At 37.7% G+C, this 14,298-nt stretch overlaps 1 protein-coding gene across 1 annotated transcript; it reads left to right on the top strand.

Annotated features, from left to right (window-relative positions):
* The first annotated feature begins 5,318 nt into the window (after positions 1-5,318).
* On the top strand, positions 5,319-13,625 carry OLFML1 (olfactomedin like 1). The gene is made up of 3 exons (XM_010129372.2): positions 5,319-5,729; positions 7,726-8,014; positions 11,113-13,625. Exons 1-3 carry the CDS (start codon positions 5,604-5,606, stop codon positions 11,889-11,891), a joined length of 1,194 nt encoding a protein of 397 aa, XP_010127674.1. The 5' UTR covers positions 5,319-5,603; the 3' UTR covers positions 11,892-13,625.
* The last annotated feature ends 673 nt before the right edge of the window (positions 13,626-14,298 follow it).

Here is a 14,298-nt window from a genome sequence, read left to right as displayed (position 1 = left end):
TCGTCTAGTTTCAGGGTTATACAAATATAAGCTTCAAGGTACAGGGGATTGTCTTCGATCAACAGAACATGTAAGTTTTTGTTGTTTTACAACAAACAAACAGACCATATAAAATAATTGCACATAGTTGCTTTTTACCTCAGACTATTTAATGATCTGTGTTTAGATGAAGTTCTGTGGATTACTTCAATACTTAAAGGGGGCTCACAAGAAAGATGGGGACAGACTTTTTAGTAGGGCCTGTTGCAACAGGACAAGGGGTAATGGTTTTAAACTGAGAGAGGATAGATTCAGATTAGATATAAGGAAAAAAAATTTTACCATGAGGGTGGTGAAACACTGAAACAGGTTGTCCAGAGAGGTGGTGGAAGCCCCATCCCTGGAAACATTCAAGGCCAGGCTGGACGGGGCTCTGAGCAACCTGATCTGGTTGGAGATGTCCCTGCTCCTTGCAGGGGGTTTGGGCTAGATGACCTTTAAAGGCCCCTTTCAACCCAAACCACTCGGTGGTTCTATGATTTAACTAGCTCTAGCTAGTTAAAATAGTACAAATAAAATGGATATTCATTTTGTCTTTGTGACTTCATTTTAAAAATCAGTCCTCATGAGATTATTATCCAAGCTCCTGCAGATTCCAGGAAGCACTGGCTTTCACCATTTTGGTAGGCACAGACCCCTAACACTTGTGAGCTTGTTACTACAGCAGCAGATTGCTAAAGCCTACTAGCACCTGGCTTACTAATAGCTTTCCGGTCGTGTGTCTCTGTCATTTTGGACCATCTGAACTACGTTTCTTTCTGTATGTTTTATCTCATTCCGGGAGTTTGTAAATCGTAGAGTTTGCCTTTCAGTTTTAAGGACTTGAGAGCCGCCTAGTGGAGGCGTCTGTCTGAATCCCCAAATTCAGCAAAGTCTCCTTTTTATCACAGTGTATTACATCCGTTACTGGTAACACTTCCGACACTGCTCTTATAGCTGAACACCACAAAAGGACTTCAATTTTATTTCATACCTTTAACTTTTTAACAGCAATGTGAACAATTCTCTAAGATATAAAACTGAAAGTTGTTTATAAAAAAATAAGGCAAAGTTGGATTAAGTGTTGATTTCTTACTACGACAAAAATCTTTTTTAACCTCACAGATCTCAGCACTAGACAACCTCATCAAGTAACGCCCAGTACTAACAAGAAACTTAATTCTATAGACCCAAGTCTGAACAAAATTAGAAAATACACCAGAAGACAGCGATACACTAGATACTATTAATATAAAACATAATTACGGTTCATCAGCACAAAAACCTACCAAGTTAGGCAACTGTAACCTAAACAAAATTGCATTCACAAACAAAATCTCATTATTTCAGCCCTCTCTGAAAGGAAATGGGTGACATGGTGACCTGGTTACCCAGGACATGGAGAAGGCTGAGGTACTTAATGACTTTTTTGTCTCAGTCTTCACCAATGAGGGCTCTAGCCACATTACCCAAATTGCAGAAGGCAAAAACAGGGACTGGGAGAGTGAAGAACTGGCCACTATAGCAGAAGAGCAGGTTCAGGAACATCTCAGGAACCTGAAGATGCACAAGTCCATGGGACCTGATGAGATGCATGGATCCTGAGAGAACTGGTAGAGGAAGTTGCCAAGTTGCTGTGCATCATATTTGAGAAGTCGTGGCAGTGTGGTGAAGTTCTCACTGACAGGAAAAGGGGTAACATAGCCCCCATTTTTAAAAAGGGAAACAAAGAAAACACAGGGAACTACAGGCCAGTCAGCTTCACCTCTGTGCCTGGCAAGGTCATGGAGTAGATCCTCCTGGAAACCATGCTGAGGCACATGGAGAGCAAGGAGGTGGTTGGTGACAGCCAACATGGCTTCACGAAGGGCAAAATGTGCCTCCCAAATTTGGTGGCCTTCTCTAATGGGGTTACAGCATTGGCGGACACAGGACAACCAGTTCATGTCATCTACCTGGATTTGTGCAAAGCATTTGACACTGTCCTGCATGACATCCTTGTCTCTAAACTGGAGAGACATGGGTTTGATGGATGGACCACTCAGTGGATAAGGAATTGGCTGGATGGCTGCACGCAGAGAGGAGTGGGCAATGGCTCAATGTTCAAGTGGAGACCAGTGACAAGTGGTGTTCCTCAGGGGTCAGTATTGGGCCTGGCCCTATTTCACATCTTTGTCAGCAACAGGGCCAGTGGGATAGAGTGCACTCTCAGCAAGTTTGCCAACAACACCAAGTTGTGTGATGCAGTTGACACACTGGAGGGAAGGGATGCCATCCAGAGGGATCTTGACAGGCTGGAGAGGTGGGCGCATGCAAACCCCATGAAGTTCAACATGGCTAAGTGCAAGGTCATGCACGTGGGTTGGGGCAATCCAGAGCACAAATACAGGCTGGGCGGGGAATGAATCAAGAGCAGCCCTGAGGAGAAAGACTTGGGAGTGCTGGTTGATGAGAAGCTCAACATGAGCCGATAATGCGCACTTACACCTCAGAAAGCCAACCACATCCTGGGCTGCATCAAAAGGAGCGCAGCCAGCAGGTCAAGGGAGGTGATTCTGCCCCTCTACTCTGCTCTTGTGAGACCCAACCTGCAGTATTGCGTCCAGCTCTGGAGCCCCCAACATAAGAAGGACGTGGACCTGTTGGAGTGAGTCCAGAGGAGGGCCACAAAGATGATAAAAGGGCTGGAGCACCTCTCCTGTGAGGACAGGCTGAGAGCATTGGGGTTGTTCAGCCTGGAGAAGAGAAAGCTCTGGGGAGACCTTCTAGTGGTCTTCCAGTACCTAAAAGGGGCTTATAGGAAAGACAGGGAGAAACTCTTTAGCAGGGCCTGGCAGGACAAGGGGTAATGGCTTTAAAATAGAGGGAGTTAGATTCAGATTTGATATAAGCAAGACATTTTTTACCATGAGGCTAGTGGAACACTGGAACAGGTTGCCCAGAGAGGTGGTAGATCCTTGGAAACATTCAAGGCCAGGCTGGACTGGGCTCTAAGCAACCTGATCTGGTTGGAGATGTCCCTGCTTCTTGCAGGGAGGTTGGACTAGATGGCCTTTAAAGGTCCCTCCCATTCCAAACCATTATATGATTCCATGATTCTACAACAACTAAAGGAGACAAAAAAAAAACAACAACCAAAGCTCACTTCTTAACCAGATGCTATAGCATGCCCTCCCAGAATACTGCATCTGACAGGGACGTCATTGCCATTTACCATGAGATTATGGTTTAATAAGCATGGGAATGTCTCATTAAAAGAAATCATTGGAAGCTGCTGGTCTTTAAGCTGCTGGTAATTCTGAGACATGACAGAGTGACACTACAAAATCCAGTTTCTTATATAGCATGCTTAAGCTTATACAGGATGGTGAGCACTTAAATATATTTTGCTTTGTAGATAATTTGTCCCTGTTTTAAGATGAAGAAAACAAATTATATATCTATATCCTGACTTTTAAGTATTCTTTCTTGATAGTAAGTTTGTAATATTTTGCTTAGAGTATTTTATTTACTTAGATAGTCTGGATTCAAATAGAAATAAAGTTGCTCTGAAACTAATAAACAGTTCATTGATTGAAGTCTGAACAATTGTCTGTGATAATAAAAAATGCAGATACAACCTATAACACCCTTTCTAAGAAAAAACTTCTAGTAAGGAGTTTTGCTGTGACTGATACTCTGACATAATCCAATAAAATTCCTCAAAGAGGCTACTGCCTTATTTTAAAAGGGAAACCTTTTAAATGACTGCAATGACAAAGAATATTAAAAGTCATAAAGTTAAGATGTTACTTCATATTACCTTAAAATAGGACTTGCTTATATAACTTGAGTCAAGCCTGTTCCAAGCTGCAGGTAAATCATGACAGATTTTGTTTTGTACAGAGGTACGATTTCTCCCTGCACTAAATGAAGACACTAACCTATTGAATTCCACAGTCTTCACCTCCTGATCATTGCCTTAAATTATTGTGGTATACATACTAAACTCAGAGAACAACTCTGAAGGATTCCAGGTTTACCTAGAATGTTAGAAAAAGAGATCATTTTTCTGTGTTATTCCCTAGTGTTGAAGCTGATTATTATGTGGAAAAGAACACAGTGCACTTTGTCAAGGTGTTCCATATGACATAGTCAAGGAAGATTATACACTTCCTAGGGTGCCTATTCTCAGTGCCTAATCCTTCAAGGACCCAAGAGCACTAGCTTTGCATCCTCCCAGGCAAGAGGTCTGGAGTAAAGTGAAATGACACTGGGGTGGAGAACCAAGTACAAGAACTCTGAGCATCACTGATTTTGCCTGTGAATTGGAACTGGCAAATTGTTTACACCTCTTAGGATAAAGCAATATTAAAAGAAAAAAAAGACACTTATCTGTGCACCTCTGTGAAATTGCCTGTAAAGCACGCATAACTGTAACTTGCCACAATTAAACAAATGGAGGTAAAAATCTGCCTGGTGTGACACATGTTCATTAATTCTGTCACAAGTCACATGCTTACACACAAGGCAGTCAGAAAGAAAAGGAAAGCTGTGTAAATGTGAGGAAAAAAAACTGTAGAGAAAGAAAAGCGGGGGGGGAGTGAAGAGGTGGAGAATTCTGAGAAAGAGAAATAGAGTCATCAAGTTTGGCTTCAGATACAAAGGGAGCTTTCTAACATCCTAACATGTGGTTTCCTAGTAAACACAACGTTAGCATAGCCACATATATTTCCAGACAAGACATTCAGTCATGGAAATGATGAAAAAGAATAAATAAAAATTGACTCAAATGCAATAGACTCGTGTAAGTTAATGATAATTAATTTTTAAGTCATCCTAAGCAGAATTATTATTATGAAAGAAGAGACCTATCAAGAACTCCATTAAATTGACACAGAACTGTGTTAAGGATATTGATTTTAGCTAGAAAAGTACTGGCAAGAGAAGAGGGGAAGGAAAAAGATCTTTATTTTTAAACAATTTTATCTATGGGTTTCAGTCCTACTGTGAATAGTTTGAATACTGGAAGTGAAAACAATTGCTTTAGATTGTAACAGCTGTTGTTGTTGAAATAGCTACAGACATTATGCATAGGATCTTCCTGTGAAAGACTGACCAGTACTTCCCTGACTTTGAATCTACGCTGACTTACACCAAGCATACACTGCACTGTGTTGGTCACACGGGAAAGCAGATGGGAGGAGAAAGGAGGGAAAATAAATTATTTTTATTTGTATTTAATAAAATTTGGCCTACAGGCTTTATGTGACTCAGTATTGAACATCTGGGATTCATCATAGGATTCAAACTGGAAAGCAGTCATCTGGCTTCGAGAAATAAACACATTCAATTCCTCTTTCACAACTTTATTTTTTTAATGATAAACTGCAACAGCCATTTTAAGTCTTTTTAATACTTGCAGCCACGTTATTTTTAACTTTTTAGTAATTTTTAGTATTACTTTTTCACATCGCAGCATCAGACAGATGCAGACAGAATTAAATTTCATTTAATTTTGGACTGGCATTGGTGTTTGGGATTGCTCTCCACACACACACACACAATTAATTCACCTCTTTTTTGCTTCAAAATTTTGTGAAACAATGGTAGTCTTGCCACTCCAATTTTTATTAGTTCCATTCCTCACAAGCATTTTGGGAGCAGGGCAATATATGATGCAAGATGCAGCACTGATGAACTACATTGACCGGCGTTTCCTATCTTTAGAGGTACGTGCTATCTGTATCATTCTGTAATACTGCCTAACTGCAAAGAAGTTTGAAAATGTATGAATGCCATTCTACATCTGTGATCACAGAACAGTCTGTATGCTAATCTATATCAGGAAGATAATTTTCCAGCTTTTTCAAATAAATAAGTAAAATTGTAGCTAAACCTTTAATATAACAATTCCTAATTACCACATTATTATTTATTGCAGGATATAATTTCAGCATGTTGTATTTTAATTCTGTTATCACTTGTATTTTTTACAACTTCAGTGAACTGAGCTTAATATGCAAATATTTATAGTACTGTCAGTCCATCCTGGGGAAAAATACACCCATATCGTCACCAATAGAAGTGCTGTCAAGTATTAACAAGGAGACAGAAATTTATGAGGGTTTTTTTTTCTGTGTATAAATGAAACTACCTAGAAGAGTAGCTTAAGACACATTTGTGTAAACTAGCAGTGTATCTGCACTTTAATCAAGAGCTGAAATAATCCCCTTACAGCTGGGAGACTGAAATAGGTATTTGTTTTCAATTAACTATATAAAAGTAGCCGTACTTGCTTCTTTTTCTGCTGTAAAAAAAACCTACCAGTACTGAAAAATACCTTTTCAGTATTGGCATGCTGTAATTATTTATCTTAAATCATTAGCACGTCCTTGGTTCCTGACATGCACTGGCAGACTTAGAGAAGCTTTAATTTGCCTGATCTCGCATTCCCTCTTTGTACAAAGCTCTCACTGGTCTTAACTTGAGAACACAGAAAGAACTGAAGGATTTAGGCTGGTATTCTGTTCCCATTTTGTAGACTGAGATGTAAATTTTATTAACCACTATAGGAATAACTTCACATGGCAATTTCCATTCATTGGGAACACATTAAAAATGATGCAATTCCAGATGTGGCATTTGGTGCAAAGGGGCACCAAACAGACAACAGGAAAAAGGGAGAGGCAGATATTGTAGAGAATGCTTGAAAGTATTTAAAAGAAAGTTTTCGTAGAAAGTAATTAAACAGCTTCCTGGGGACTTATGGTCACAGATAAATGAAGGAGGGGAGAGTACACACAGAAACCATATCTTGCAAAACAAACAAAAAAACAACCAACACCAAGTTTACACGGAACACATGCGTACTGCACTAGTCATTCAGCAAACTCAGCCATCCCCTAGTCAAACACCACCTTAAAACAAAACACTTGAAATCTGTGTATAACACACCAAATCAGAACATCTAATATGGCAATTAGATCTACTACAATTGTGTGTTTGGGCTTAAATATTGGCTGTATTACCTCATCTTCCTAAAGCGGCTGTTTGGCTTCTATGATCTTTACGGAAGTGGCTGCATTACAACTGAGAAATCACTTTCCTCACCTTTAAAAGTTTTGATAATTTGAATCTAGGTACAAAGAAACATCTGTAATTTTTTTAAACACAGCCAACACTTTGACAAAATAAAACCCCAACCTTCTCAAACACGTCAGTATTTCCATTTTCCATTTCAAATGGATGCAAAATAGCCACACTAGATGCTGTCTTGGTCAGAAGAGGTGTATTTATGTGAAATGTTCATGTTTGTAGATTTCCTGCAGAAAAGTTTTTGAGACTGCTTCACTGGTGGTCCTACAGGAGTTCTGAAAAGTTTCTGGAAAGCAAGTAGTCAGAGATCATGTGCCCTTAAGTATCTCTCTGTCTCCACCAGAGCACTTTTCTCTCTTTAGGCAGCAAAACAAAGTATTTGGTTGTCAGTAACCTCACTAGGGAAAAAAAAAATGTGTATTTTTGTGCAGAACCATGATGCTAAAGCCAGTCTACTACATCCTCTTTACGTAGATATACAGCAACAGACCATTGGTTTGAAGTAGACGGGTGGCAGGGGGACTAGAAAGGAAATAATAGTACTTTATTAAGGTAATCATAAATGAGGTTGTAATATATGCAGAATATACACGTATATCCATGTATTTTCTTCTTGTGTTCCAACTCAAGAAGAGGCTGGAAAAATGCAACCAAGACATACTGGATTACGTGGAAGAATTCCGAGACTTTTCAAAGATGGTACTGTCACGCCTGGCAGGACTGAACAATTATAAGGCTGAGGTTAAAAGTGAAGTAGAGAATTTGCTAACAAGAATTGAACGAGCACAAAGGGACATTGACTATTTTGGATCTGTCACAGATTCTAATACATGTATAGAAGTACATGAAGACCTGGTGAAACAGCAGCTATTTGAAGAAGCAGAAGAAAAAAAGAAACTTAAACTCATGCTTAATGCAAGTAAGAACAGTTTACTTTCCAGAACTTTGACCTGAACAGGCCAGTTCCCGAGCCAGTGCATGTTTGCTACATAGGGATTTTCAGAAGTTATATGAATACCACAGATGATTGTATGCAGTTTTGGCTGTGTAAATACTAGACTTAAAAAAACAAAACAAAACAAAACAAAACACCTACAAAAAAAGATATGGGAGAGGGAGGGAAGAAAGTACAATTCAAACATTTATTTTGCAGATACTCTACTGCATGTCAAATTGATTCTTTGAAAGCTGCTTTTTATTATAAAGTAACGAAAAAGCCTCTGAAGGTATGCTCTTGCAAAGCTTCAGAAAAAAAACACCAGTGCATTTCTAGGTATTGCAGCTATATCAAGGAACTAACAGTGGTTCTTGGTTTTTGCAGTGGGCAAGTCAAATTGAACTCATGAGTTAATAAAAAGACTTAATTCACTTTTACAATTTGCACCTCTTTTACTGTCCTTCTCTGTTACTCTTTCTCTCCCTCTCCGCTCCATGTGCTTTATCAAGAGAGCACACTGGCACAGCCACAAGCAAAGCTCAATTCTGATGTGAAAATTAAGAGTTAAGGTACCTAATATGAAGAATATATACACAATCTATACTTCTTTTTAAACAAGTTATGTTTTAGAATTATAAGTATCTTTACCTTTTAAAAGTTGAATTATTGATGTAAATTACATATTATAGATATATTTCAAGTAGTCTGTTTCATTTTCATTCAAAGGTAGTAAGAAATGAAAAATAAACAATAAGAAATATAAACTGCCATCTTTTTAAAAATCTAGGTGAAAGATCTTTTGTACAATTCCACTAACTTCAAAAGAATTAGACTAATTTCATTTTCCAAATAAGTTGACGATTTGTTCCTTGAACTTCACCAGCAAAAGTGTATTAAGGTAGATGGTAACAGAAACAATCATTTATTCTGCTTCTAAGCTCTAAACCTACACCACAACTGAGTGCTCTGAATATCGAGATTTCTTTTTTCCATATATAGATTTTTTTAACATTAGGTATTTTTTGAGAGGCTAAAAAATTTAGGGATATTTAAACTGACTGGGGTAGGGACACTTTAAAAAATATATCTTTCTGAGATTTTCAGAGGGGAAAAATTACTTTCCATTTTCCCTTGATGGAAATCATTACTTTCAATTTTACTGCAGCAGTTCATAGCAACCTTGCTTTTGTCAATACTACTCAGATGCTTGTCTCATTGAAGTCAATGGTAAAACTAGTCCCTGTGTAGATTTTACAACACTTAGAAAAAGTAGCGAGACCCTCAACTCCAGCAAATAGCAGCTCTGCTCCTACGCTATCATATATCAACCAGAAGTTACGATTACTATTCCTCAGTGACTCCAAAGCTCTAGCAAAAAAAAAAATGTTTTTATAAGTCCAACTTTGTTACTGGTTTTGGTTCAAGTTCACACAAACTTGAAAATAACAATCAAGCAGAATCACTGTTCTTACATGCAGTAATTGATCCCTCATCCTGCTTTGTGTGGGAAACAGGAAATGATCTGCGCATTTTGGGGTAGGATCAGAAACAGTAGTGTTTGAAAGTATCATTGTGGAGACTGTGGAAAAATTTTGGTAAATCTTTTGCTCACTGTGAATGTCAGTTTCTCAGTCTTCCTCCAAACTGTTATGAAAGCCAAGGAGAGTTTAAAACCTTTTCTCAAGAAGAGAGACACTATTCATAGATTTCAGAGGAAGATGTTGCTAAGGCTGGAGAGGCATTTTGATTCAATTTAAGTTTTAAGTTTTTAGAATCTATCTAATCAATAAACACTAGTTTGGGGAAAGCTATTGTGACTTGCTCAGGGAAGGTGCATCCTGAATGAGGACTTCCAACAAAAAAATACATGCTGCAGCAGCAATATCCAAGCGCTTCGGTTAGAGGGTATTAGTACACAGAAATAACATAAAGGTTGCTTTCTACAGGCAACTGGAATCTTGCCACTGACTTCAATAAGTTCGTATCAGGCTGAATAGGGAGGCTGGTTGTTCTTTCTCCATTTCATCTACTGCCAGAACTTCCTGCCTTAGGGCTTTGTTTGTTCTGTTTACTAAAATGGCTGCACTTCACTAAAGGCAATTCTTTAAACTTCAAATAGTATCTCTTGTAATTTATAAGTGCCTTCAGTAAACACACTTGTTAATATGCTTTGCAGTAGAGTTTTTCCTGGAAAGGACGGTCCTTGATAAAGATCTCAGAGTCTAAATACCTGAGTCTTCGCAAGCTTAGTGCTTTTTGGTCTTAAACATATGTGTGAAGTGCATACAAAATGTAATGAAGCCAAAACTATGAGTTGCTCTCTGCTGGTGCCAATTTTATCCCTATAGTGAGGTAAACAGCTAAGTAGTTCCACCAGCTTTGTTTCTAGTATAAGAACTGATAACACAGACATCATACCAGTTCATTTAAAGATCACCTCAATTTTGTGATTTATATATTTTTTATAGTTCCTTTGGGCTGCAGGTGTTAGAAAGGGGAATGGGAAGATAACCAGTCTTTTGGCTTTCTGACAATCTATTTTGATTTGTCTTCATATTATAAATGCAAAAAAAAAAAAAAGAGGCTAACAGAGGATAAGAGAACTCCTGAAACAAAAATACTATACACATGGCATATCAGGAAAATGGATTTTAATTTGTATGCCTTCAATAAGAAATAAACTAGATTATTTTGCTACATTGAAGCCACTTCTCTGAAGTAAAAATTACAGCTCTGTAAAAGAACTTAAAAGAATAATCAGAGAATTACTAACTGTGCTTTTGGTCTCCTCTCATGTACACAAACAGTACCCCTTTTGGTCAATGCTAGTCTGATAGAGCAGAATATACACTATGTATAGCTGAAGTTATGCAGTTTCCTTGGCAGGAGATGCTGAATATATTGCATAAAATCAGCTTCAACACTACTTACCATAGCCACGCTGCTGACACCTTTACTATTATATTGACCCTGGCCTTATAGTTGGATTAAAAGGAAACTAAGTAATTTAAAGAAAGGAAACTAGAAAATTCACAGATATTCTAATTTTTTTTTTTTTGTCTTTGGGTGTTTCCTTGCAGGTTGTGACCACATGCTTGCAGGTATTAAGTCCCTAAAGATAGTCAAGAAGACTGGAGATAAGCATGGCTCTTGGATGAAAGATCCTGGCAAAAAGCATACAAAGATTTATTTATTAAATGGTTCTGTAAATAATGTTATTTTGGAATTTGCAAATATCATGATATTCATGGAAAGCAATCACACACTAAAAGCTCGCAGAGTCATCTTGCCATTTCCCTGGGAAGGAACTGGCCACATCATATATCAGGGTTTCCTGTTCTATCATAGGTATGGCTCCTTAAATGAAATAATTAAATTCAATATCCAGAAAAGAACTATAACTGACCAAATGCTACTGCCAGGGGCTGGAAGGATTCCTGCCTATCAGCTTTCTCCATCTACAAAAGTAGATCTAGCCATTGATGAGCATGGGCTCTGGGCAATCCATGCAGAACCAGAGACTGGAGGAAACATTGTAATCACTAAAATCAACCACATAACCATGGCAGTAGAGCACACTTGGGACACATCATGCAACAGCAAGGACGCTGAAGCAGCTTTCATGGCATGCAACACACTCTATGTTGTGTACAACTTGCCTAGTGGAGGCACCTCTCGCATACAATGTGTTTATGATGTTTTGGATGCTGTAAATACTTATGAAATCCCAGTATTGCATTTTCCAAAACGTCAGGGTAGCCATTCCACCATACATTACAATCCTAAAGAAAAGCAACTCTTTGCTTGGGGTGATGGATCCCAGATCATTTACAAGATTCACACAAAGCAAAAAGTTTAGAGTCTTTAGCAACTTTTCAAATACACTTAAAAGCTAGCAGTCCCATGTCAACTTGGTCATTAAACTGTACTAAAATTACATTATTCCCATCTGCTACAGCTTTCATCTATTCAACATAAATTTAGGCTTTCATACTCCAGTGATCTTAAATTAATGTACAATTAAGAATACATAAAGACTCCATTAATACTAATCACATTATGACTAAATACCACACACAATGTGTAACCTCTCCACACACACAAATCAGTCTTAAAGACTAAAGTTAATTTTAAGAAAATAATAATCCATCTTTGACATGTTCTCTTCTTATCCTATCTTCCTATGTATTCTGCTTCAGTGCTATGGAAATCAAATCAGTAGTCCTTCCTGTCCAATATACATTATCTGATAACCTTCACTGCCCTGAAGCTCACTGTAGGAAGCCTTCTTGCGAGCACTGTAAAATCACACGCTTTCAGAGAAATTATCTATAAAGTTTTAACAGGAGAGGTTTATTATATCACAAAGCATAAGAGTATACATTCTCACAAAGACAGTTTATTTTTAACATATCATTCTTGTATATTACACCAAGGCTATTCCTAATCATTGAACTTCTAGACTATTTACATGAAATATCCACATTTTTATTAACCATATAGTTGTACAGTCTACTTTTGATCCTGCTAATACATTAGCTACAGATAAATACTCACTTTTATCAGCTTCAATTTGCCACTTTTAAATTTTTTTTCAGTGTATCACTGCTTGTGTGTCAGAAGGAATGTTCCTAGATGATCTGTTCTGTACCATACACTATTTTTAAATGTTTACATATCCCTCTTTAATTGTTTCCTTTCTTATCAGTCCTCTTTCAGAATCTAGTTGTGAGGCATTTTCTCAGTACTTCAAACCAATTCAATTGCTCATAGTGGAATCTATCCTGTTCTCTGACTCCAGCAAAATACCTGTACAGAAAAGGTGGCCCTGACAAGTACAACAGTACAACTGAGGGCATGCCACTAAGTCAGTCCTGGTTTGGTAAATAACAGATAAACTCCAGGTAAATACAAACACATTTTTGTTTCCAAAATAATATTTAAAAAGCCCAAGCAAACCCTAGACTTTTACTTGTGAAATACAGGTACTGGGTATAGTTTTGGAATTTTAATGACAGCTCCATTTCTGTTTAATAACCAAAAAAAAAAAAAAAAGAAAAGAAAAACCACAAAAAAAAACCCAACAAAAAAAGTGGTACTTGAAAAGCAATCCACAGCTGTTTCTACAGAAAGCCTATTTTATTCTTTACACTGAAAGAGCTGTTGTTCTGTTTAAAAATAGCTTCAGCAGAACAGCCAAACATCAGGGAACTATTTTGAAAAGGAGTTCCGGAATACAACTAAGAGCGTATGGACTGCTGAGTTGCAACAGCGCTACTCTGCTTTTAGCAAAAGAAACTATATCATTCTTAGTAGCCTTAATGACTATAGCATTAATTCTGTTTTACAGAAGCCATAGGAAGCACAGTTAAAGACAATCTCAGGCTGAAAGTAAGGTGGGCTTGCACTGATTTCCTGTGTGACCATGGGTCAAAGGCAGATTCAGCTATTTGGCCTTTTATTCCTCATCTGTAAAATTACAAACACAAAAATACAAAATAGTATTAACCATCATTGGAATGTTTTGAGATATTTTACCGAAAAAGGATGTGTAATTTTCTTTACTTAACAAATAAAGGCTTTTGGTCTAAAACATGGATTGAGTCTGCTCTTTAGAAAAGGCATTTTTGGAATATGCTATGTGCCACACTACTATTACACAACAGAGAAAGCCAATGTTCTATACAGAGATTTCAATAAGCAATCCTCAAAAGTTCAGGCAGAGTGCTTTCTGCACCCTGCTGCCCTGGAAATCCAAGCTTCATAGTGACTTAAAGGTACTGTCTAGTTTTGATAAAAGGAGAAAGTTTTGTATGGATAAGCTTCACTACATTATTTCATATTGTAGAAGATGCAAAAGAAAAGAAAACAAGAAAACAGAGTAACAAAGTTTTCACAAATCTCAAAATTGAGATTTAGTTACAAGGTGGGGCAAATTTCAAGCCTCCTGTTTCAAAAATGTGTATGAACAATCAAACAATTTGAAAAGTTGGAATTACAAGATGTTAATCCTCATACTGACTTGTTGGCAAACCATTTATGTACAAATATAAGAAAACAAGGACAGAAGGAGGCATCATTGAATTAGCCTGGCTCAACCATTTTTTAAAGCCTGGAACTTTACAGGATAGGAACTTTATAGATAGGAACTCCCCAATTTTCCCAGGGAATTTACTCCATCAATTCACATGTCAGCCACTGTAACATTCTTCCTAAAGCACAACTTCAGTTTTCCTTGCTGCAATGCAGCCCCATTGATTTTTGTC

The sequence above is a fragment of the Chlamydotis macqueenii genome, chromosome 5 (genome assembly GCF_036417535.1).
Source record: "Chlamydotis macqueenii isolate bChlMac1 chromosome 5, bChlMac1.mat, whole genome shotgun sequence".
Lineage (NCBI taxonomy): Eukaryota > Metazoa > Chordata > Aves > Otidiformes > Otididae > Chlamydotis > Chlamydotis macqueenii.
The sequence above is the reverse complement of the archived record's forward strand: the minus strand, read 5'-3'. Positions and strand labels throughout refer to the sequence as shown.

Coding starts and splice junctions, on each gene's coding strand:
- OLFML1 (XM_010129372.2), top strand. CDS start 5,604: ATGGTAGTCTTGCCACTCCAATTTTTATTAGTTCCATTCCTCACAAGC. Junction 5,730..7,725: donor GGCGTTTCCTATCTTTAGAG/GTACGTGCTATC, acceptor TTCCAACTCAAG/AAGAGGCTGGAAAAATGCAA. Junction 8,015..11,112: donor TAAACTCATGCTTAATGCAA/GTAAGAACAGTT, acceptor GTTTCCTTGCAG/GTTGTGACCACATGCTTGCA.